The sequence below is a fragment of the Micropterus salmoides genome, unplaced genomic scaffold (assembly GCF_014851395.1).
Source record: "Micropterus salmoides isolate LMB-PRFRI ecotype aquatic unplaced genomic scaffold, ASM1485139v1 Ms_hic_scaffold_19, whole genome shotgun sequence".
NCBI lineage: Eukaryota > Metazoa > Chordata > Actinopteri > Centrarchiformes > Centrarchidae > Micropterus > Micropterus salmoides.
Genome location: NW_024041039.1, coordinates 25,841,397 through 25,865,705, shown reverse-complemented (window position 1 = coordinate 25,865,705; position 24,309 = coordinate 25,841,397). Strand labels below are relative to the sequence as shown.

Below are 24,309 nucleotides of genomic sequence, written 5' to 3'. Positions count from 1 at the left end.
CAATAGCCCATAGAAGTGTCCCCAAATGTAAAATGGTCCTGGGCGAGGGGCAAGATTAAAAACAATTCCAAGCTCTCTGTGAACTGGCATCTTGGGGACAGAGCAACACCGGAGCAGAATAGGTAGACTGAGCTCCTATAATGGAATCTAGTCTTGGAGGGGAGCTTGTCAGCATGTTGAAATGCTATGTCATCTCTCTGGTGGGGAAAGAGCCGGGGAAAGTGCGGGAAATTGAACCTTACAAGGCGTGTGTTGATATACTCAGAGCTCCTGCTGAGCACCGCTGTGTTGGAGTTTTACCCAAGAATGAGAGGTCACTTCTCTTTAATTGTGTCTTGTGAAGAGGATGGCTCTCTGTGAGTTTCTGTGTGAAATCCTGGAGAGGGCGCCTTTAAGACACTTCATAGTTCTACTGGGGAATTAGACGCCAACATGGTCTTTGGCAGATAGACTTTAAAGGAGGAATTAAGACAAACTTCCTGCTTTATTTGGAACCCGAGTGGTGCTTTGTTTTTAAAATTCAGTTTTAGTCATCGAATACGAATGCTTTCCATCTTATTTGGACAGTGTTCCTCTTGGATGTGTGTTTCCAGATTCAGCATAAATATTTCATTATTTTGATTATCTTTCCTATTTTTGGAAAAGAGCTCATTTTTGTATACTGTACATACCTGTGCTGAAAGTGCTAAAATATTTTATGGCTGTTAGTATGGTAGTATACCCAATATACAATTGTTTCAAATGAGTCTCTGAAAAGTTCTCAGCTCCACCCCTCCACCCTCTGACCTGAAACAAAATAAAAAAGGAGCACAGCCAGCAAAGATATGGCCAATCCTGGGGCCAGCACATCATCCACTGTCCACCCTAAAAGAAAAAAAAGAGAAATGGTATAAAGCTAAACAGGCTCCTATAAAAACACTCATAAGCTGACCACATAATTATTAACTCCAGGTTGCTGCAAGAGTGACTGGCCGCGTAATTACAGCGCTTTCTACATTAGTAAAGGTGTCAGCACACGCTGTAACTGCTGGGATTATGGACAGCAAGACACAGAAGCTCATCCTGAAGCGGGAAGTGGGACTGATGGGAGCAGTGTCCCTCATCGGAGGGACAATGATTGGATCTGGGATCTTCATGAGCCCACAGACAGTGCTCTACAACATCGGCAGCCCCGGGGCCAGCTTGGTGGTGTGGGCATGCTGCGGTGTGCTGGTGATACTGGCGTCTTTCTGCTATGCTGAGCTGGGCACTGTTATAAGAGAATCAGGGGGGAGTACATCTACATCCTCAAGACTTCAGGTCCAGTCGTCGCCTTCATGTTAATCTTCAGCTCTGTGTTATTTGTGAGACCTGCTTCTATTGCTGGCATCGCGCTGGGTTTTGCTCAGTATGTCGTGGCTCCTTTCTACTTGGACTGCACCCCTCCAGTGCTGCTGGTGAAGTGTGTGGCTGCAGCTGCAATTATAGTGGTAGCCACTGTGAACTGCCTTAATGTTCGCTTTTCAATGTCAGTCCAGGTGTTTTTTATGGTGACCAAGGTTCTGACCCTGGCAGTCATTATAATAGGAGGCATGGTGGTGCTTATCAGAGGGCACACTGAAAACTTTGAAGACTCCTTTGAGAACACAAATGTAGGCATCAATCCAATTGGTATTGCTTTGTACCAGGGACTGTGGTCCTATGACGGCTGGAGCAATCTGAATAATGTGACCGAAGAGTTGAAACGTCCTGAGGTAAGTAAAGTATGGTGTTTCAGTGGAAAGTAGTTACTGCCCTAAAGGGAGTCATTGACTAAGACTAATAAGCGGTCCACATCCTACTGAACACCAATAGTAAGTAGTTACTCCCCAATGCTGTGCTTCAGTGTGAAAGGGTAATGCCAGCCTGACCTGCAGTGGGCTGTTAACCAATGTACATAATGAAGTATCCACTGTAAATGCTTGTTGAGGAGACAGTTGTGATCAAACTATCAAATCAAGAAAGTGACAAATAGATGAGGTAAGTGGGCATTATAGGGGCTGTATCATTCAATGCTGGCACCATGATAGAATCTGGGACCTTCATATCCCCCCAGTATGTGCAGTTTGCTATTGGCAGCCCGATGGGTAGCCTTGTTATGGTCTTGCTTGGGGGCAATGCTATGCTGAACTGGGCACAGTCATTCCAGAGTCTGGAGCGGAGTATATCAACATTCTGTGGACAGCAGGGAAGTGGTGGCCTTCATATTTGTCTTCAGCTTCATCATTGTGTTGAGGCCTGTCAGTGCAGCAGGAGTTGCCCTGAGTTTTGCTGAATATGTCGTGACCCGCTTTTTACAACAGCTGCACTGCTCCACAACTGGTTGCAGGAGCTATCATTATGTTGACCGCAGTTAACTGTCTGAACGTCCGCTAGGCCACTGCCATCCAGGTGGTTTCCATGGTAGTCAAGAAGCTGGCACTGGCAGTGATCATATTGGGAGATGCTTTTCCAGGGACACACTGAGGGTAATTCCTTTGAGGGAACAAATGCTGGTGTCAGCTCCACTGACATTTTCTATCTGGGCGTGGGGTCCTCTGGGTGGAATACTTCACTTTCACAATGAAATGTCATGGTCAAGAGTTTCTTAATTTACTATATGCTTTACTTTAAATTATAAAGGGTGTGTGATCAACACATCTGAGATAGAAAGATAGTATATGTGCAATTAATTAGCAGTGCAGTCGCAGAGACTTCCACCTGTGGTTCAGTTTAAATGACAGAAGGTGCCACTGCAGTGAGATACAAGAATTATCATAATATGAAGTCATAAGAATCTTGCTTGAAAAAGAACTACAGTCATTTAAAAACGCGATGAATTGCAGTTAATTTTACATAACAACCATTTGTGCATTAAAACGGGTTACCACTGTCTCTTAATCAGTCAGTGTTTTGCCTTATTTCCTGGTCGAACTGGCCACAAATCAGCTGGTTCTCAGAACCCCTAAGAGCTCTCTGTAGGGCAGGACTTGCTGTCTCAGGCCCACAGAACTGTTCCATCTGTCTCCTCGGGGACTTAGTGTTGTTACATTCTATAATACTTTTATTAGTTCAATTAGTTTAATTATTACTTTATTAGTTTACTTTGTATTAGATCTGGAAATACCTCCTTAATCGTGGTGGAGGGGTTTGTGTGAAGGTGGGAGCTATGTTGCCGGCGGCAATAGCCCATAGAAGTGTCCCCAAATGTAAAATGGTCCTGGGCGAGGGGCAAGATTAAAAACAATTCCAAGCTCTCTGTGAACTGGCATCTTGGGGACAGAGCAACACCGGAGCAGAATAGGTAGACTGAGCTCCTATAATGGAATCTAGTCTTGGAGGGGAGCTTGTCAGCATGTTGAAATGCTATGTCATCTCTCTGGTGGGGAAAGAGCCGGGGAAAGTGCGGGAAATTGAACCTTACAAGGCGTGTGTTGATATACTCAGAGCTCCTGCTGAGCACCGCTGTGTTGGAGTTTTACCCAAGAATGAGAGGTCACTTCTCTTTAATTGTGTCTTGTGAAGAGGATGGCTCTCTGTGAGTTTCTGTGTGAAATCCTGGAGAGGGCGCCTTTAAGATACTTCATAGTTCTACTGGGGAATTAGACGCCAACATGGTCTTTGGCAGATAGACTTTAAAGGAGGAATTAAGACAAACTTCCTGCTTTATTTGGAACCCGAGTGGTGCTTTGTTTTTAAAATTCAGTTTTAGTCATCGAATACGAATGCTTTCCATCTTATTTGGACAGTGTTCCTCTTGGATGTGTGTTTCCAGATTCAGCATAAATATTTCATTATTTTGATTATCTTTCCTATTTTTGGAAAAGAGCTCATTTTTGTATACTGTACATACCTGTGCTGAAAGTGCTAAAATATTTTATGGCTGTTAGTATGGTAGTATACCCAATATACAATTGTTTCAAATGAGTCTCTGAAAAGTTCTCAGCTCCACCCCTCCACCCTCTGACCTGAAACAAAATAAAAAAGGAGCACAGCCAGCAAAGATATGGCCAATCCTGGGGCCAGCACATCATCCACTGTCCACCCTAAAAGAAAAAAAAAGAGAAATGGTATAAAGCTAAACAGGCTCCTATAAAAACACTCATAAGCTGACCACATAATTATTAACTCCAGGTTGCTGCAAGAGTGACTGGCCGCGTAATTACAGCGCTTTCTACATTAGTAAAGGTGTCAGCACACGCTGTAACTGCTGGGATTATGGACAGCAAGACACAGAAGCTCATCCTGAAGCGGGAAGTGGGACTGATGGGAGCAGTGTCCCTCATCGGAGGGACAATGATTGGATCTGGGATCTTCATGAGCCCACAGACAGTGCTCTACAACATCGGCAGCCCCGGGGCCAGCTTGGTGGTGTGGGCATGCTGCGGTGTGCTGGTGATACTGGCGTCTTTCTGCTATGCTGAGCTGGGCACTGTTATAAGAGAATCAGGGGGGGAGTACATCTACATCCTCAAGACTTCAGGTCCAGTCGTCGCCTTCATGTTAATCTTCAGCTCTGTGTTATTTGTGAGACCTGCTTCTATTGCTGGCATCGCGCTGGGTTTTGCTCAGTATGTCGTGGCTCCTTTCTACTTGGACTGCACCCCTCCAGTGCTGCTGGTGAAGTGTGTGGCTGCAGCTGCAATTATAGTGGTAGCCACTGTGAACTGCCTTAATGTTCGCTTTTCAATGTCAATCCAGGTGTTTTTTATGGTGACCAAGGTTCTGACCCTGGCAGTCATTATAATAGGAGGCATGGTGGTGCTTATCAGAGGGCACACTGAAAACTTTGAAGACTCCTTTGAGAACACAAATGTAGGCATCAATCCAATTGGTATTGCTTTGTACCAGGGACTGTGGTCCTATGACGGCTGGAACAATCTGAATTCTGTGACCGAAGAGTTGAAACGTCCTGAGGTAAGTAAAGGGGGGTATAGGGTGTTTAGTTACTGCCCTAAAGGGAGTTACTGACTAAGACCAATAAGCAGTCCACATCATCCCGAACACCACCCTAAAAAAATGAAGTAATAAATGTTTCTGAAAAACACTTGAGTTAAAAAGATTTGTGTTTATTGCTGTTGACACAATCATTAAACACCACCAAAGCTAGAGTAGACATAGATCATTGAAATTAATTGATGATTAAACTCTTACATCCACTACCTGCATGACCGTGTCATCTCTATGTCAGTGAAAACATCAGTGAGCAAAGGACAGGGGAGTCTGCAAATATATGTTGCAGTCTGACGATATCTGTAAAATAATAAATCAGTCCAGGGATTTCAAAAGGGTCAGTCTTTTTTTAAATAGTCTACTGGTGTTTTCGATGAGCTTTGTTTTGGCAAAATAGAATAGAAATGCTTATTGGTATAACAAACATGTCAAAACTTGGTGTTCAGCGTTATGAATATAAAACAATGATTTTGTTCGAAATGATTGGTCGCCAGTGTGTTGTTGCCTAACTAAGCCATGGGGATTCAGTTTGTCCACAACAACCCTTGCAAAAAGGATAAGTCAGCTTCAAGTGTGGTAGGTACTTTGTAGCTAAGCAGTAATTAGAGGCCTACACTAAGGAGCAGTTATCAAAAATTGGTGAGTGTTTTGTGATTGTTATCTAAAGATTGATGCAAAACAGTATTTTCTATGTTTGACAAGAATGCCTGGTTGAGCTGGACATATTTGACTTGTAAGGGTGACCATCCTGTTGAGCACGTTGCCCTCACTGGTTTAGCCTGCTGAGACAGCTGGCACTTGTACTTCTGTGGTTTCTTTTGAGGTTACTTTGGAAATGTAATAGGTGACTGATTACAGTTTACCCTACCCTTTTTCAAAAGACAGCTTAAGAGGAAATTTAACTGGCTGACTGGAGCGGAGTATATCAACATTCTGTGGACAGCAGGGAAAGTGGTGGCCTTCATATTTGTCTTCAGCTTCATCATTGTGTCGAGGCCTGTCAGTGCAGCAGGAGTTGCCCTGAGTTTTGCTGAATATGTCGTGACCCGCTTTTTACAACAGCTGCACTGCTCCACAAGTGGTTGCAGGAGCTATCATTATGTTGACCGCAGTTAACTGTCTGAACGTCCGCTAGGCCACTGCCATCCAGGTGGTTTCCATGGTAGTCAAGAAGCTGGCACTGGCAGTGATCATATTGGGAGATGTTATGATGCTTTTCCAGGGACACACTGAGGGTAATTCCTTTGAGGGAACAAATGCTGGTGTCAGCTCCACGGACATCATTTTCTATCTGGGCGTGGGGTCCTCTGGGTGGAATACTTCACTTTCACAATGAAATGTCATGGTCAAGAGTTTCTTAATTTACTATATGCTTTACTTTAAATTATAAAGGGTGTGTGATCAACACATCTGAGATAGAAAGATAGTATATGTGCAATTAATTAGCAGTGCAGTCGCAGAGACTTCCACCTGTGGTTCAGTTTAAATGACAGAAGGTGCCACTGCAGTGAGATACAAGAATTATCATAATATGAAGTCATAAGAATCTTGCTTGAAAAAGAACTACAGTCATTTAAAAACGCGATGAATTGCAGTTAATTTTACATAACAACCATTTGTGCATTAAAACGGGTTACCACTGTCTCTTAATCAGTCAGTGTTTTGCCTTATTTCCTGGTCGAACTGGCCACAAATCAGCTGGTTCTCAGAACCCCTAAGAGCTCTCTGTAGGGCAGGACTTGCTGTCTCAGGCCCACAGAACTGTTCCATCTGTCTCCTCGGGGACTTAGTGTTGTTACATTCTATAATACTTTTATTAGTTCAATTAGTTTAATTATTACTTTATTAGTTTACTTTGTATTAGATCTGGAAATACCTCCTTAATCGTGGTGGAGGGGTTTGTGTGAAGGTGGGAGCTATGTTGCCGGCGGCAATAGCCCATAGAAGTGTCCCCAAATGTAAAATGGTCCTGGGCGAGGGGCAAGATTAAAAACAATTCCAAGCTCTCTGTGAACTGGCATCTTGGGGACAGAGCAACACCGGAGCAGAATAGGTAGACTGAGCTCCTATAATGGAATCTAGTCTTGGAGGGGAGCTTGTCAGCATGTTGAAATGCTATGTCATCTCTCTGGTGGGGAAAGAGCCGGGGAAAGTGCGGGAAATTGAACCTTACAAGGCGTGTGTTGATATACTCAGAGCTCCTGCTGAGCACCGCTGTGTTGGAGTTTTACCCAAGAATGAGAGGTCACTTCTCTTTAATTGTGTCTTGTGAAGAGGATGGCTCTCTGTGAGTTTCTGTGTGAAATCCTGGAGAGGGCGCCTTTAAGATACTTCATAGTTCTACTGGGGAATTAGACGCCAACATGGTCTTTGGCAGATAGACTTTAAAGGAGGAATTAAGACAAACTTCCTGCTTTATTTGGAACCCGAGTGGTGCTTTGTTTTTAAAATTCAGTTTTAGTCATCGAATACGAATGCTTTCCATCTTATTTGGACAGTGTTCCTCTTGGATGTGTGTTTCCAGATTCAGCATAAATATTTCATTATTTTGATTATCTTTCCTATTTTTGGAAAAGAGCTCATTTTTGTATACTGTACATACCTGTGCTGAAAGTGCTAAAATATTTTATGGCTGTTAGTATGGTAGTATACCCAATATACAATTGTTTCAAATGAGTCAAGGGTGTTTGCCTTTGTTTTTAGGAATTTTACCTCATTACCAGCCATGCTGTTGCAGCTGATAATGAGGTAGGTCTGTGAGCAGGTCAGTTATGCATGTAATGTCTGTGTGAGTGGATGCGAAACACAAACAAAGAACAATATGAGTTATTAGTTAGATAGTGAGAGAATCGTGCACTTCTGAGCTCAGCTTACTCACATGTACTGCATCTCTGAAAAGTTCTCAGCTCCACCCCTCCACCCTCTGACCTGAAACAAAATAAAAAAGGAGCACAGCCAGCAAAGATATGGCCAATCCTGGGGCCAGCACATCATCCACTGTCCACCCTAAAAGAAAAAAAAAGAGAAATGGTATAAAGCTAAACAGGCTCCTATAAAAACTCATAAGCTGACCACATAATTATTAACTCCAGGTTGCTGCAAGAGTGACTTTGGCCGCGTAATTACAGCGCTTTCTACATTAGTAAAGGTGTCAGCACACGCTGTAACTGCTGGGATTATGGACAGCAAGACACAGAAGCTCATCCTGAAGCGGGAAGTGGGACTGATGGGAGCAGTGTCCCTCATCGGAGGGACAATGATTGGATCTGGGATCTTCATGAGCCCACAGACAGTGCTCTACAACATCGGCAGCCCCGGGGCCAGCTTGGTGGTGTGGGCATGCTGCGGTGTGCTGGTGATACTGGCGTCTTTCTGCTATGCTGAGCTGGGCACTGTTATAAGAGAATCAGGGGGGGAGTACATCTACATCCTCAAGACTTCAGGTCCAGTCGTCGCCTTCATGTTAATCTTCAGCTCTGTGTTATTTGTGAGACCTGCTTCTATTGCTGGCATCGCGCTGGGTTTTGCTCAGTATGTCGTGGCTCCTTTCTACTTGGACTGCACCCCTCCAGTGCTGCTGGTGAAGTGTGTGGCTGCAGCTGCAATTATAGTGGTAGCCACTGTGAACTGCCTTAATGTTCGCTTTTCAATGTCAGTCCAGGTGTTTTTTATGGTGACCAAGGTTCTGACCCTGGCAGTCATTATAATAGGAGGCATGGTGGTGCTTATCAGAGGGCACACTGAAAACTTTGAAGACTCCTTTGAGAACACAAATGTAGGCATCAATCCAATTGGTATTGCTTTGTACCAGGGACTGTGGTCCTATGACGGCTGGAGCAATCTGAATAATGTGACCGAAGAGTTGAAACGTCCTGAGGTAAGTAAAGGGGGGTATAGGGTGTTTAGTTACTGCCCTAAAGGGAGTTACTGACTAAGACCAATAAGCAGTCCACATCATCCCAAACACCACCCTAAAAAAATTAAGTAATAAATGTTTCTGAAAAACACTTGAGTTAAAAAGATTTGTGTTTATTGCTGTTGACACAATCATTAAACACCACCAAAGCTAGAGTAGACATAGATCATTGAAATTAATTGATGATTAAACTCTTACATCCACTACCTGCATGACCGTGTCATCTCTATGTCAGTGAAAACATCAGTGAGCAAAGGACAGGGGAGTCTGCAAATATATGTTGCAGTCTGACGATATCTGTAAAATAATAAAGCAGTCCAGGGATTTCAAAAGGGTCAGTCTTTTTTTTAAATAGTCTACTGGTGTTTTCGATGAGCTTTGTTTTGGCAAAATAGAATAGAAATGCTTATTGGTATAACAAACATGTCAAAACTTGGTGTTCAGCGTTATGAATATAAAACAATGATTTTGTTCGAAATGATTGGTCGCCAGTGTGTTGTTGCCTAACTAAGCCATGGGGATTCAGTTTGTCCACAACAACCCTTGCAAAAAAGATAAGTCAGCTTCAAGTGTGGTAGGTACTTTGTAGCTAAGCAGTAATTAGTGGCCTACACTAAGGAGCAGTTATCAAAAATTGGTGAGTGTTTTGTGATTGTTATCTAAAGATTGATGCAAAACAGTATTTTCTATGTTTGACAAGAATGCCTGGTTGAGCTGGACATATTTGACTTGTAAGGGTGACCATCCTGTTGAGCACGTTGCCCTCACTGGTTTAGCCTGCTGAGACAGCTGGCACTTGTACTTCTGTGGTTTCTTTTGAGGTTACTTTGGAAATGTAATAGGTGACTGATTACAGTTTACCCTACCCTTTTTCAAAAGACAGCAGGGAAAGTGGTGGCCTTCATATTTGTCTTCAGCTTCATCATTGTGTTGAGGCCTGTCAGTGCAGCAGGAGGTGCCCTGAGTTTTGCTGAATATGTCGTGACCCGCTTTTCACAACAGCTGCACCGCTCCACAGCTGGTTGCAGGAGCTATCATCAAAACAGTATCACAAATGAGAGTGTCCTCCAGCCCACTTGATGTAATACCTACAAAGTTTTTACTGAAAGTAATGGATTCTGTTGGGCCCCATTTGATCTCTGTTTTTAACAGCTCCCTATCTACTGTTTGTGTCCCTAATTATTTTAAAACGGCTTGCGTGAACCTTTCTTTCTAGAAAGAATTGTGTCCAAACAGCTGCTCACTGTACTGGAAAATAACAAAAAATTTGAAAAGTTTCAATCTGGTTTCAGGAAGTACCACAGCACTGAGACTGCCCTGCTTAAAGTCACCACTGACCTTTTAATGTCTGCTGATGTAGGCATGTGCTCAGTCCTGGTACTCCTGGACCTTAGCGCTGCTTTTGACACCATTGATCACAACATCATGTTAGACAGACTGAGGCACTGGGTGGGGATCTCTGGTACTGCTCTAGAATGGTTTTCATCCTACCTGTCAAATAGGAAGTTTTGCGTGTCTGTAAACAACTATGTCTCTTCGTTCTGTCCACTTAAATATGGTGTGCCTCAGGGGTCGGTCTTAGGACCCATTTTGTTTTCCTTGTATCTGCTTCCCCTTGGACATATTATCCATAAACATGGCATTTCTTTTCATATTTATGCTGATGACACACAAATGTACTTGCCTGTCAGATCCACAGACCCTGGAATGCTGAGTTCACTTAACAACTGCCTTTGTGAAGTTAAAAAATGGATGTCAAATAATTTCCTCCAACTGTACTCAGACAAAACAGAAATCCTGGTCATTGGGATTTGCAGATGGCAATACAAATACTGCCATCTGCTGGTTCCCTAGTGAATCACATTAAGCCTGTGGCAAAGAACCTTGGTGTTTGGTTTGATAGTAATTTAAATTTCGAGCAGCACACCACAAAGCTTGTTCAATCATGTTTTTATCAACTTAGAAACATATCAAAAATTCGATCTATGTTAACTTTTAAGGACACCGAGACCATTTTACACGCCTTCATCTCATCATGCCTGGATTATTGCAACAGCCTTTTCACCTGTTTAACCCAAAAATCTATTGATCGACTCCAGACTGTCCAGAACTCAGCTGCCAGGCTTTTAACCAGAACAAAGAAATATGACCACATTACTCCTATTTTAGCTTCATTACAATGGCTCCCGGTATGTTTTAGAATTGACTTTAAAATTCTATTGATCACTTTTAAAGCTCTTCATGGCCTCTCGCCTTGTTATATTTCTGACCTTTTAGTCCCATACACACCAGCACGTACCTTGAGATCCTCGGGCAGAGGTCTGCTATCTGTTCCAGAGTCTCGACTGAAAACTAAAAGGGACAAAGCGTTTGCTGTCAGGGCCCCGAGGCTCTGGAACAGCCTGCCCGAGGAAATCAGGTCGACTGAGTCAGAGAACTCTTTTAAGTCCCTTCTTAAAACATACTTTTATAGGAAAGCCTTTCCCGATCTTATTTGACTTTATTTTATCCCTTTTATTTTATTGTATTTTACTAATTTTATATTTATCTTAAACGTGTATTTTAGTCTTTTCATGTTTTCAATGTTTTTATCTTGTATTGTTTTTGTATTATTGTCTCTTGGGTATTATTGTCTTTACACTTGTTAAAGCACTTTGTAACTTGTTTTTGAAAAGTGCTCTACAAATAAAGATTATTATTATTATTATCATTATGTTGACCGCAGTTAACTGTCTGAACGTCCGCTAGGCCACTGCCATCCAGGTGGTTTCCATGGTAGTCAAGAAGCTGGCACTGGCAGTGATCATATTGGGAGATGTTGAAGAGGGAAATTTAACCGTATAAGGCGTGTGTTGATATACTCAGAGCTCCTGCTGAGCACCGCTGTGTTTTACCCAAGAATGAGAGGTCACTTCTCTTTAATTGTGTCTTGTGAATAGGATGGCTCTCTGTGAGTTTCTGGGTGAAATCCTGGAGAGGGCGCCATTAAGATACTTCATAGTTCTGCTGGGGAATTAATTAATACAAACTGCCTGCTTTATCTCAGCCCGAGTTGTGCTTTGTGTTTAAAATTCAGTTTTAGTCGCGGTTTGGTAATAACAACCACCATGTTCAAGTATAAGTTAGTTCATGTACCTCTACCAGAACATCTTAGACCAAAGATTGAGTTTGTATTCGTATCAGATCATCTGCAGCAGAAGCCTATTCTTTGGATACTCAGGTGAACCTAGGAGCACAGAACTTATGTTTTGCTGTGAAAGGTGAAATGTGTAATTTTCCATTGAGAGCATGAAGAAAGTCGGAATCAGACAGCCATGCCACACCTTAGTTTATAGCTTAAACCTTGAAGAGTGATTTCACCTCCTATTTTACACATAGCTATAACATTACTCAACAGTTAGCAGTTAAGTTACAGCGTGTTCTGTGAATTTCTTTGAGGAAGCAACGGCTCTCAAACAATGGAGAGTGACAAAGAGAGACTCAATCTGAAGAGGGAAGTGGGGATTATAGGAGCCGTGTCATTCATTGCTGGCACCATGATGGGATCCGGGATCTTCATATCACCCCAGTATGTGTTATCGACTATTGGAAGCCCCGGGGCCAGCCTTATTATATGGGCTTGTTGTGGGTTGATAGCCATGCTGGGGGGACTCTGCTATGCTGAACTGGGCACAGTCATTCCAGAGTCTGGAGGAGAGTATGTCTACATTCTTCGCACAGCAGGGAAAGTGGTGGCCTTCATGTTTGTCTTCAGCTTCATTATTGTCATGAGGCCTGCTAGTGCTACGGGAATTGCTCTGAGCTTTGCTGAATATGCCGTGGCCCCCTTTTACAACAGCTGCACTCCTCCACAACTGGTGGTGAAGACCGTGGCTGCAGCAGCTATCGTGGTGCTGGCCATAGTTAACTGTCTGAGCGTCCGCTTGGCCACTTCCATCCAGGTGGTTTCCATGGTAGTCAAATTACTGGCACTGGCAGTGATCATACTGGGAGGTGTTGTGATGCTTATCCAGGGACATAATGAGGACTCTGATTACTCTTTTGAGGGAACGCATGCTGGTGTCAGCTCCATCGGCATTGCTTTCTATCAGGGCTTGTGGTCCTATGATGGCTGGAACACTTTGAATTATCTAACTGAAGAGCTGAAACATCCAGAAGTAAGAGTTTCACTGTTTACTATTCATAAATTGTAACTAAATAAATAAATAAAAATAAAATGATGATGATATACTTATTCAATCAACTATGCAATCTACTCAGACTTTACAAGATTAAACGTTAAGATTCAGATGCCTTTATTATCATTGCACAGAGTACAATGAAATTGAGTGCAATCCTGTTGGTGCATTCCCACAAATGTTTATATACACATGGTACAGTTGAAATGTATAGAGTGAAATTTGAGTTTTCTAACTCCCTTCAGCTACATAGCAGACAATATACACTAATAAAGAATCAATTATGAAAATTGGTAAACAGAAACAAACTATCATCACTGGAGCAGTGCTGAGAATGAATTAGAGTTTAAGAGTCTGATGAATGTCCAAGAGGACATTCTCCAGAAGTCTCCAAGAGGCTTGGGGGGAAAAGCTGCTCTGCAGTCTGTTGTTGTGACAGCTGAAACATCTGTATCTCTTCCCAGAATATCTGTGCAGTGTTCGATGAATGTTACTGTAGGTATTAAAGTGTTGATAGTCACACAGTACCCAAACAGTATCGGTGTTTGGCACTGTTCATAAATCTTTTTGTCATTCATTGTTTATTGATTTTGTCAGAAAATCAATCACTTATTGACCAAAACATGAAATTCACATTGCCCAGAAACACCTACACATACACCTGTCATTAAGCTCATACACCTATAATGTTTATAATCATCAACCTGTTATCTCAGTGTTGACAAGTTACACAAATAAACAAGGCTTGACAATAAATTACACAATGAGTGGTAGTGTTGAGGTTATTGCATGAATTTAACCTTGGCAGGTTAAGATAAGAGTATAATACAGAGATAGATCTCCTGTATAATCATTTACAACCACAGTGGAGTTAGTAGGCTATTACATTCAAGTAACTTATGTTGGACAGTTTTACTGTCTACTCCGCAAAGTGAACAACTGCAGCATCTTCATCCTACACTCTCTGATCTGTGACCATGGCAGACAAAGAACCTGAAGCCCTGAAAATGAAGCGGGAAATTGGGTTGATTGGCGGTGTAGCACTAGTTTCCGGAACTATGATCGGATCCGGTATATTCATGTCCCCACAGTTTGTACTGGCCTACGCTGGAAGCCCTGGAGCAAGTCTGGTGATCTGGGCTCTCTCAGGAGTTGTATCTATGTTTGCAGCGTTGTCCTATACCGAGCTTGGGACAGTCATTTGTGAATCTGGTGGAGATTTCATCTACATACTGAGGATCTATGGTTCATGTCCTGCTTTCTTTGCAGCAGTCACCTTTATCCTGGTTGTCAAGCCATTTGGCATAGCAGCAATGGCAATTAGCATCGCAGAGTATGTTATAGCACCCTTTTACACTGACTGCCATCCTCCTCAACTGGTAGTGAAGTGTGCTGCAGCTGTGGCTATACTGGTTGTTGCCACAGTTAATATCTTAAATGTCCGGATTGCCATTAGAATCCAAGTGGTCTTCTTGGTGGCCAAGGTGCTGACGTTGACATTAATCATAATTGGGGGGATAGTGGAGCTCACACATAGCACCAGTGTCATTGTGGAAAATCTAAAAGTCGAGAATGCATTTAAAGGCACTCAGTACTCTTTGAGCACTCTAGGAATGTCTTTTTATCAAGGACTCTGGTCTTACGCTGGCTGGTACAACTTGAACTATGTCACTGAGGAGCTGAAAAGACCAGAGGTGAGACTGTAAGATGCTGTGTGCTTAGCTGAGTAATTAATAGTATTGTAGTTTTATTTTAACTACAGCAGTCCCTCAAGTCACCGGAGAGATGATGCTCTGTTAAAGATTATGCAGGACAAATGTCTTGATGTTAAACTGGGTGGTGGCGTGGCTATATTGTAAAACCTATGCTAAATAGTGTTATTTTACAACACCTCTTTTTCATAGGCTTTGAATGCTTATACCAAAACCCATTCACCAATCTTGTGACCGTGTATAGACCAGTGATCAAACTGCCAGAGGTGTCCGAGCTAAGTTAAAAGGAAGGTCAAGGTGTGATTGTAAGAAAGTAAAATGTTTATTACTGCGATTGTAGTCTTATCTAACTGCGACAAAGGTGTGTGCCAGCCAAGGTCATCATGTGCATGTGTGCAGGGGATATAAAATATAAAAAAATAGCAACAAGCTGCAGTTGAATGGATTTTGCTTATGGATCAACATGCCGTGGTGTGCCATCTGATTTGTGGTTAGATGTGATGACAATGTGAACCTTCATTTTTGAGTTATTGACAATGGTTAAACACTTACTGTTCATGGCAGTTCAAAGAGATTGACCAGCTTCACCTGAATGCTTAAAACATTTTTTACCAAAATGTTTTAAATCACTTTTCAAATCACAATCTTAACCTTTTGTAATATTGACATAATTGTTCTTTAGTTTAATTAATAGTCATTTAACTAACTCAGATAGCTTGACGCTCAATATGTTGCTCACCAAAGCAACAGGTAGTGTTACTCCAGGAACTGTGGTATGATATGATACAGTGTGTACTTTACAGCACTTCATGCATAGGATTGTGAGTTTTTTATCATTTCATTCTACTTTGGAGTCTAACTCCTGGCTCAATCCATTATTCCAGCTTCAATATTACTATCTGTCATGCAAGCTTGTATGTACTGACCAGAACATAAAAAATGGCGCTGCCTTTTTTCTTCCAGGTGAATCTTCCTAGGGCGGTTGTGATAGCCATTTCTCTGGTGACTGGCTTATATGTGCTGGTGAATGTGAGCTACCTGACAGTAATGACGCCTAAAGAGCTTGTGTCCTCCAGCGCAGTAGCAGTAACCTGGGGGTAAGACAGCACCTCATGTTGATATCACAGATTCAGGCAGACAGGTCCAGACTGATAGTTTGACTTGTATTTTCTGTTGTTAAAATTGCTATTTTTTAAAAGCGGAATTTAAAAGACTACTACACCGATTTAGCATTGCACTACTATGACATTGTTGGACTCACAATGGTCAGCTTTTAAGTATGCAAATTGATGCCGATATATTATTTTACACATTCTTCTTTCATGTCCAAACATGGTGCCTACATTACCAACGATGCAACTTGACCAGCAACATTTCAGTTGGAGATTCAGGTGTGATGTGCTAGTAGTGACTAATGTATCCTCGAGCACAGCTGCAGGAGTGGGCTACAAAGGTCTGGTAACCTTGTGTCTTTCTACCTCCACACCCCTAAATTGTTTTCATTTTCAAACTTGCAGCCCGACCGATGCTGGCAGGCAATTTATCAGACTTCACACAGCTCCCTCTGGAGCCACAAAATGCTTCATACAACTTCTTGCAGTAGCACTTTCTGACATCTGTAAACAGACTTAGATGTGTCAAATTGGTGGAACTCCACTTTAATCTGATGAGACATTTTAATTATCTCTGAATTACTATACTTGATGAATGATACACGAACACAGTTAACTAGAAAAGGAAGTCGGAAAGTCTGAGAAGGTTTAGAAATCACTAATAACCTAGTAAACACTTCTCCCTGTAGCAGGTGGCTTTTGAAAGTTGCAGCTCTTGTTATAATTTCATTTCTTTTCCACAGGAATAAGGTGTTAGGAAGCTGGGGCTGGATCATGTCTGTGGCTGCGGCATTGTCTGCTTTTGGTTCACTGAACGGGACATTCTTCAGTGGTGGCCGTGTATGTTTTGTTGCTGCCAGGGAAGGACACATGGTGAGAATCTCACTGCCTTATAAATATACATTAGATTGTTCAATATAAGATGGTTGTCTTGTCACAGAATTTGACCCAGACTTGTGTTTGTTTTGTAGCCAGATATTCTGGCCATGGCTCACATCCACAGACTGACTCCATCTCCAGCCTTGATCTTCACCACTGTTGTGTCTCTGGTGGTGCTTATCCCTGGAGACTTCCAGAGTATTGTCAACTTCTTCAGGTGAAAGCTGGGTCTGCTTTGCATGTAATTAATTGTTGACATTTCGACTTTATTACCTGGATGAAGAATGTTCGAGCTGTTTGTATTTGCCTGACATTCCTCTTGATTGCTGTTGTCAGTTTCACTGCCTGGTTTTTCTATGCCATCACCTTGTCTGGACTTCTCTATCTCAAGATTAAGAAGCCAGAGCTGCCAAGGCCGTACAGGGTCAGTGTTACACACATCTCAAAACAACATCATCAGAAACTAAGATTAGTTGTTTTTTTAACACAGAATGAAAATCAACTCATGCCTGTTTCCTCCTCTTTCCACAGGTTCCCATTATACTCCCCATACTGGTCCTCATTGCAGCAGTATTTCTTGTTCTGGCACCCATCATAGATGATCCTCAGATTGAATACCTCTATGTGACTTTATTTATCCTCAGTGGAGCTATAGTCTACATACCATTCATCCATTACAAGCTCTGCCCAGGACTGTTAACCAAGTTAACAGTGTTCCTGCAGCTATTCTTAGAGGTCGCCCCAGCAGAGAAAAACCTGTGATTTGGGCAGAAAAATCCAGAAAAATTATGTGTTTTTCCAGTTTTATTGCTCGTGCTTTTTAACTACATCAGTTTTTGCATTGATACTTGTAAAACGCTGCAGCTTACATTCACTAGCCCCTTAGGATTACCTCCCATTTCCATATATTACTTTGCACACACAAATTTAATATTCAGGAGGGTGCAGGATATCACAATCTGCCTATAAAAAAGTTCAAAAAGCATTAATATGTTGGGTTATACGTTAGATTTTCTTTGAATTTTAGCAATCTAAAATGTTTTGTCTTTTTGCACAGATGTATTTAGCACTGTTTTTTTTTTGCTGACATTCATAGATTCATAGTCAATTTAGAGAATCTGTACATATTGTATAAGTTGTTATTTAGTAGTGAGGAAATTTCACGAATGGACTTATTGCACAGGTAGCAATTTATCACAGTACCACGCTTGGATTCACTGAGCTCCTGAGAGCGACCCATTCTTTCATGTGTGTAGAAGCAGTCTGCATACCTAGGTGCTTGATTTTATACACCTGTGGCCATGGAAGTGATTGCAACACGTGAATTCAGTGATTCAGAGGGGTGTCCTACATCTTTTGGCAAAATAGTGTATATTCTGGAGAAAGTTCTTGCTTCCGAAAATGGTGTCACCCTGAGAATTAAAGGTCCAGTGTGTATAATTTAGGAGGACCTATTGAGACAAATGCAATATGATATGTTTTCAGTGGTGTATAAAGATCTTACATAATGAACAGTTGTGTTTTTATTACCTTTAGAATAAGCCATTTCTGTCTATACACACAACTGGCCTCTACATGGCCATGTTGCTTCATCATATTTCTACAGTAGATCAAATGGACAAATGCTCTACAGAGCATGTTCCGTCACCATGATGAATTTGCACAGGAAGGCGTGAGTGTTGACAGAGCAGTTGGTTTCAATTCACAAACCTCACCACTGGTTGCCACTAAAACTTGAGACTGAACCTTTAATTGTAATTATTTTGGTGATGAATTTTCCATTCCATTCACCATCTGTTCAAAATTTCAATTTGTCCAATGTTAGGGTTTATGACCAAATACCTGCAAAACTAATTAAATTTCCATCAGCATCAGCTGTACTTTGTCTTTAGTGCTGATTAGCAGTTGTTAGAATGCTAATACAGAAAACTGAGATGGTGAACACTGTTATACCAGCTAACCGTTAGCCAATTAGCATTATCACTGTAAACATGTTCGCATGTTGACTTTAGCATTTAGCTCTATGCACTGCTTTGACTACGTACCATGCTAGTACAGCCTCACAGACTGGCTAGCGTGACTGTACACTTGTTGTTTTCTAATTCTAGCAGTCAGTAAGACATCTCGATGGAGCTGGCCTACCTGGAACAAATAAGCTTTTAGGGTCTTAAATTCAAAATAAACACTCATACAGATTATGTGAATTAAAAAAAAAAAAGTTTATTAAATAATTGTTATCTGCCAAAGGGATAAAACAAGACATGGCCAAATTCATAGTGCAACTTTCACATGACAAAAGATTGTTCAACACAAAACAGGAAAGAGCAGGGAAGGGAGAGGTGTGTATGTGTGTATATACAATGCACCGCATACGCATTTATCTGGTGACACTTTTTGTTTTTTTCAGCATCACTATTCCCTTACCTAACAAATTGCTAAGTAATTTTGCCTCTTTTTTTGTGCTAGCTTGGGTGTCTCCATACCTGCTGATCCAATGAGGAAGAGGAAAGGAAATGTGCTGTTTTGACAAGTAAAATAATGTTGCAACGTGGACACACCTTCTCCTTAATCACATGTTCTCAGTTAACCAACACAGTCCAAAAACAAAAAGGCCTTTTTTGTATAATTTGTGTGTGTGTGTGTGTGTTTTCAAGAGTCCTTTTGCCAAACTCCAGTTGAAAAATCACTGAGATCCAGTTTTCTTTTCTGTGCCGTTAGAAGTGTTTGACGGACTTTCAGATGGGTCTTTGCAGCTCTGCTCCCCTGTCCCACTCCCGCCTCCTTGTGATGACTGGTGGTACAGCATGTGAAGTCGCTTTGCGTTTATGTCTGCATCCTCTGCCCCCTCGCAGCACTTTATCCACGACTGGGGAATAGTCTCGATGCCATAGTGGGCCCCAGCGATAGCCCCAGCCATGCAGGCTATGGTGTCCGTGTCCCCTCCAAGGGCCAGGCTGTATGCTATTGTTCTCTCCAGGCCGCCGTACTTCTCTGGGAGGCAATCCCGGGGCTGCAGGCAGTGGAGGACGCAGAAGATGGCAGTGGGGACTGAGTGGAGTGCCGCAATGCCGTTACCTGGAAGGAAAAACCAGAAATGAGTGATAAGAAAAACAAGTCAGAAAAACCAACTGGAGTGGAATCTGGCAGATTAGAATATGAGCTGCTCTGAAGGCAAAAATGTTAATTAAACTCAGCGGGGTTAAGTGAGGCTACAATGCAGATGACAGTACCGAAGATGTGATACGCCAGACCCAACAATGCAGAAGAGCTGAAGACCACTATCAGTCCAAATAAAAATTAAAGCTAAAGTCTTTAAAAACACACATCGACAACTTTTTTAATAATCCAATATTCGTTTCAGGTTGTCTTCTTTGATAGTAGACTGAATATCTCTGGGGTTTTGGACTGTTGGTTGGACAAAACAATGAATCTGAACAAGTCAACTTGAGCTCTGGGAAACTGTGATAGCCATTTTTCATTATTTCCAAGCATTATATAGACCAAACAATGAATCAATGATAAAAATTGTTGACTATTGGCTTGCAGTCCTAGATAGTAACAATAAAAAATAGAGTATATATAGAAATATTGGTGTTGAAAAATGGCAATGGAGGGACAGAAAATGATGGATGGATGATTAAAAGCCTTGTAAAAAGATAAAGTCAAAGATTAAGAAATACTGACCCAGTTCAGAAATGACCTCCTCTATGCTGACCTTGCTTCTGTCCATCAGATCTCTAACTCTGTGAAGGCGCTCACAGAATGGCTTCTCTGCTTCTTTTAGGCTGGACAGAAACACCATGTTAAAGGAAGACTGACAAAATAACACCCCATGTAAAGCCTGCAAGGCGCATTTCACACCTTTCGTTTTATCTTCATTAACTGTTCTTTGTTTCCGGACAATGAACCCAAAAAAATCAATGACATTTCAGACCACCTCAGACAGACAGGACTAGTGAAGTGTGCTACAGCAGCTGTAGAGGAAGCTTTGTTTGCGCAGTACTCACATTCTGGCATCATTGCGCGCCGCCTCGTTGTCCTCCACTTCCTCCATCTCTGTGATTAGCTTGCCAATGAACTGCTGAGGCAGGTCTAGCGCCCCTTGAAGGGAGAGGTGCACAGCTATCGCTTGCAGCACTGCCCCGTTATAACCCAGAGAGCAGGAGTGGGTCAGCATGGCACCCTGACAAGCAAACTGGAGAGAAAAAAAGAACAAAATCAAAACAACTCTTCAGCAACAAGTCAGTGCACCTTGCAGTGCAATACACTGAATGTGATTGTAAACATGGTTTCAGCCTAATGCTTTACTAAACATTAACATTATTTTGTTCTGTTTTAAGCAGAAGAGATGATGTCATCTGCGAGTATATGTTCTTGTGAAAGTCTGGTGTTTTGAACAGCTAGACTTGTGTAATGTGTTACAGCCTGACGGTTGCCGAGCTTGCCGAGCAGCTAATCGGGCTAAAATTTGTGTGAACTAGGCTTGAGGTTCTACCCACAAGACCATTTACTGCAGAGGTGAAGACTCAAGTCACATAACTTGAACTCAAATCTGACTTCCATCATTTAATTTATTTAAGCCTTTGACTTGAACTTGGCATAAAATGTTACTATCAATTTCAACTTCACTACAGTAAGTAGTAAATGTTTCAGACTTGACCTAGAGTTTCTCATTTAGACTCAAGACTTTACTTGAGACTTGCGTGTCAAATGGCAAGTTGGGACTCTGGCAGAGTTATAAATTAAACTTGCAATAGAATTTCCAATACATTTGTGTCCGACACCTGTGCTTAAATCTGTTTGAACTTCTAACTATGCAGTGTGGAAAACAAATGAAGCCTACTCACGACAATTATAATAATTCATAGTAGTCACAAATAACACATTTCCAGAGGATGTGTAGGTGAAAGAGCAGAAACCAGAACCAGACACGGTACAGGATTACTGAAGTTTTAGATGTGGCAGTTCATAAAAAGTACATAGCTTCAACATAAATGTCACCTAGGATGTGGTTTTAGCCCAGAGGATGCCCACTGCTCACCCTTTTAACATCAGCCAGATCAGGGAAAGCCAATGCGAAGGGGGCCGCCCTCATGGCTCCCCCGTTCCCAAAGGAGCCTCGACCGTTAAACTGGTCCCTGGCTGGCTGGTACACATCACTGAGCTGAGGGGAGGACAGCTTCTTCAACACCTGGATCACTCCAGAACCATAACCACGACCAGGAGATGCACTGTACTCTTTAGCAAACCTAGAGGGGTGAGACAGGGATTTCATTTGTGAGTGTGTGTGTGTGTAAGTTTTACCCTGGATTTATTTCAAAAGATCTTGGAGTTTTTTTATACACCATAATATACATAAACTCTACAGAGATGCTAGTCATGTCAGCGGTGTGCATACCTGCGAGCCATGTCCTGCTCATCAAAGCCAACACGGGTGAGTAGAGAGTGGACCACACAACGTGCCATTGCTGTATCATCACTGTACTCAAGGATACCTAAGACACACAGAAATACAAAAGCAAGAGCATCTTGCTTATCAGAATTATTAGTACCTCAGCTAGAAATTAACTATAAAGTGTTGTATACCATTAACTCCAGCTGTAATCTTTGTAGTCCTGAAGAAATTACTCATTCCTATGTTTTGTGATATGTCAAGTAAAATGTGTTGGCCATGTTTTCTTTAATGTGGTGAGGTGCAGCTTGGATTTCTCATTTTTTAAATGTAATACTTAGTGTTTGTGGACACCACTTTGGGTTCTGGTTACCTATTGCTGATTGCCATTTCCTGTTATTATTACGAAGTTTTGTAATTTTCTTCATAGTGTTGATAACCCCCAGGTAAGCCTTCATTGGCCCAAATTATTGCTCCAGTTTCATACCAGGTATCGGAGTAGTGGCAGGCTAGCATAACATGACCAGTCCTACTGAGTAAGTCAGACTTTTCAAGCTCTTCTGCAGGACAATTACAGTACAGTAGGTTGGGGATTAGTGAAGAGCCATCTCTCATCCACTGCCATCAAAACCACCCTGTAATCTGGTATTTAATTATCTGGTCTGGTATGAAATCGCACCCTTTCAATGGTTTCACTAACCATTTCCTTTGGTCTCGTCGTCCAGGCTGTTCAGATGCTGCAGCACACTCTCCATGGGAACCTCCTCCGCTCCTTCAAACTCTCCGCCGACGCAGTCTCCCAGCACAGCCGCGACCAGCGAACCCCTGAACCGGGACAAAGAAGCCGGGCCCCCCGCTGCCACCGCTCTCGCTGCCGTCATAGCCATTCATCCGCCGGTGACGACACTTCAGCCTTTACTGAGAAAACACTCGGCTGTCCCGTTAACAAGACCGTCAGACTGGCAAGCGACCACAACAACAACCAGCGTCAACTCACTGTTCCTCTCTGCTTCCTGAAAACGTCTCGATGTCTGTTTGACCCCGCTGAAAGGTTCGAGTCGGCGCACATAGAAATGCATTCATATAGACTGGGCTTTCATTAGAAGACAGTCTGCAGTCTGTTGTGGTGTATCTGTTTCTACAGAAGGACATGCGCTACATGCCGAAGTGGACACATTAAATGCGACCCCACATGATGAAAAAAGGCCGCTGTCTGTGCCTAGTTGTTAAAGTTTGAAATACGAACTCAGTAGATTTGTCGTGTACACTCTTTTGTTGTTTTTTTTCTCCATAGACCTCCCTCCTCTCGTGTAAGATTGTATTTTGCGCAGATACCGTCAGTTTTACGGTACAGCCATACATTTGTTAAGCTCGCCCTCTGCTGGACGGGAGCTCTGACCCTACTGGTCTCAGCCCTGATTTTGATTTAATATTAATGGATTAAATAGATAAAGGATGTAGAATAGTGGAACTGAGGGCAAATTACAGGACAATGTCTTCTTTCATTGTCGTCTTGACCTTTTTCTTAATTGCACCTTATGCAATATGTTCTAATAGTCCACAGAACTAAGACCAACTAAGGCTGACTGACAAAGAATAAATGAATGTACATAAGTGCAGGCCTTTTCTAATTCTCTGCAATTAAAATGATGTCCAAAACTATATCTGGTCCACTGCAATCATCTGAACAACCAAATTGCATTTACCTTCAAAATGGAAGTATTAGGTCTGTGTTTTGGCATACAATATATGGGCTATGACACTTTGCAGGTTGTATTTTACAAAACTTTGCATTCAGACTGTCTCTGACATACAGTCAGAGATATACTATGCCTCCCTTGAATGGCCACAGACTGTAATGATGTTTCAGCTGATGATAGCCGCACAAACAAATCACATTTGCAGAAAAACCTGAATAATATTCTATATTGAAAGGCCATTCTTATACTGTTTAGTTTTGTCCTGTCAGTTAAAGTATGGTATTAATTCAAACCAGTTATATTGTGGGAAAAAGAAAATGGAGGATATGCATTTAATTTGCTCTGCGTCAAGCCGTGTAAATCACAGTGCAACCATAAACAACAAGTCACTGGCTGTCATTTATCTTCAGCCACAAAAGCAGTGTTTCACGATCCTGCCGTGCTGGGATTACCGTATTGACCCGAATATA

At 42.0% G+C, this 24,309-nt stretch overlaps 2 protein-coding genes and 1 pseudogene across 5 annotated transcripts; 2 read left to right on the top strand and 1 right to left on the bottom strand.

Annotated features, from left to right (window-relative positions):
* Positions 1 to 914: 914 nt before the first annotated feature.
* LOC119910009 lies at positions 915 to 2,484 on the top strand (annotated as a pseudogene).
* Positions 2,485 to 4,094: 1,610 nt separating this feature from the next.
* On the top strand, positions 4,095 to 19,184 carry zmp:0000001267 (b(0,+)-type amino acid transporter 1). 4 transcript variants are annotated; one of them, XM_038729683.1, is made up of 6 exons: positions 4,095 to 4,914; positions 15,720 to 15,853; positions 16,612 to 16,741; positions 16,840 to 16,964; positions 17,084 to 17,171; positions 17,279 to 19,184. In XM_038729683.1, exons 1-6 carry the CDS (start codon positions 4,216 to 4,218, stop codon positions 17,507 to 17,509), a joined length of 1,407 nt encoding a protein of 468 aa, XP_038585611.1. In that variant the 5' UTR covers positions 4,095 to 4,215; the 3' UTR covers positions 17,510 to 19,184. The 4 variants fall into 4 exon arrangements, with proteins under 4 accessions (XP_038585611.1, XP_038585609.1, XP_038585610.1 ...); XM_038729681.1 differs by lacking the exon at positions 4,095 to 4,914 and adding an exon at positions 8,073 to 8,827; XM_038729682.1 differs by lacking the exon at positions 4,095 to 4,914 and adding an exon at positions 12,314 to 13,023.
* Positions 19,157 to 23,408, bottom strand: adprs (ADP-ribosylserine hydrolase). Its single transcript, XM_038729685.1, has 6 exons — positions 22,840 to 23,408; positions 22,146 to 22,242; positions 21,789 to 21,996; positions 20,755 to 20,942; positions 20,432 to 20,532; positions 19,157 to 19,822 (listed from the first exon to the last, which is right to left on the bottom strand). Exons 1-6 carry the CDS (start codon positions 23,024 to 23,026, stop codon positions 19,431 to 19,433), a joined length of 1,173 nt encoding a protein of 390 aa, XP_038585613.1. The 5' UTR covers positions 23,027 to 23,408; the 3' UTR covers positions 19,157 to 19,430.
* Positions 23,409 to 24,309: the final 901 nt, after the last annotated feature.

Coding starts and splice junctions, on each gene's coding strand:
- adprs (XM_038729685.1), bottom strand. CDS start 23,026: ATGGCTATGACGGCAGCGAGAGCGGTGGCAGCGGGGGGCCCGGCTTCT. Junction 21,997..22,145: donor GAGCAGGACATGGCTCGCAG/GTATGCACACCG, acceptor TCACCCCTCTAG/GTTTGCTAAAGAGTACAGTG. Junction 20,943..21,788: donor ATCTGGCTGATGTTAAAAGG/GTGAGCAGTGGG, acceptor TTTTCTCTCCAG/TTTGCTTGTCAGGGTGCCAT.
- zmp:0000001267 (XM_038729680.1), top strand. CDS start 14,022: ATGGCAGACAAAGAACCTGAAGCCCTGAAAATGAAGCGGGAAATTGGG. Junction 15,854..16,611: donor GCAGTAGCAGTAACCTGGGG/GTAAGACAGCAC, acceptor TCTTTTCCACAG/GAATAAGGTGTTAGGAAGCT. Junction 16,965..17,083: donor AGTATTGTCAACTTCTTCAG/GTGAAAGCTGGG, acceptor TGCTGTTGTCAG/TTTCACTGCCTGGTTTTTCT.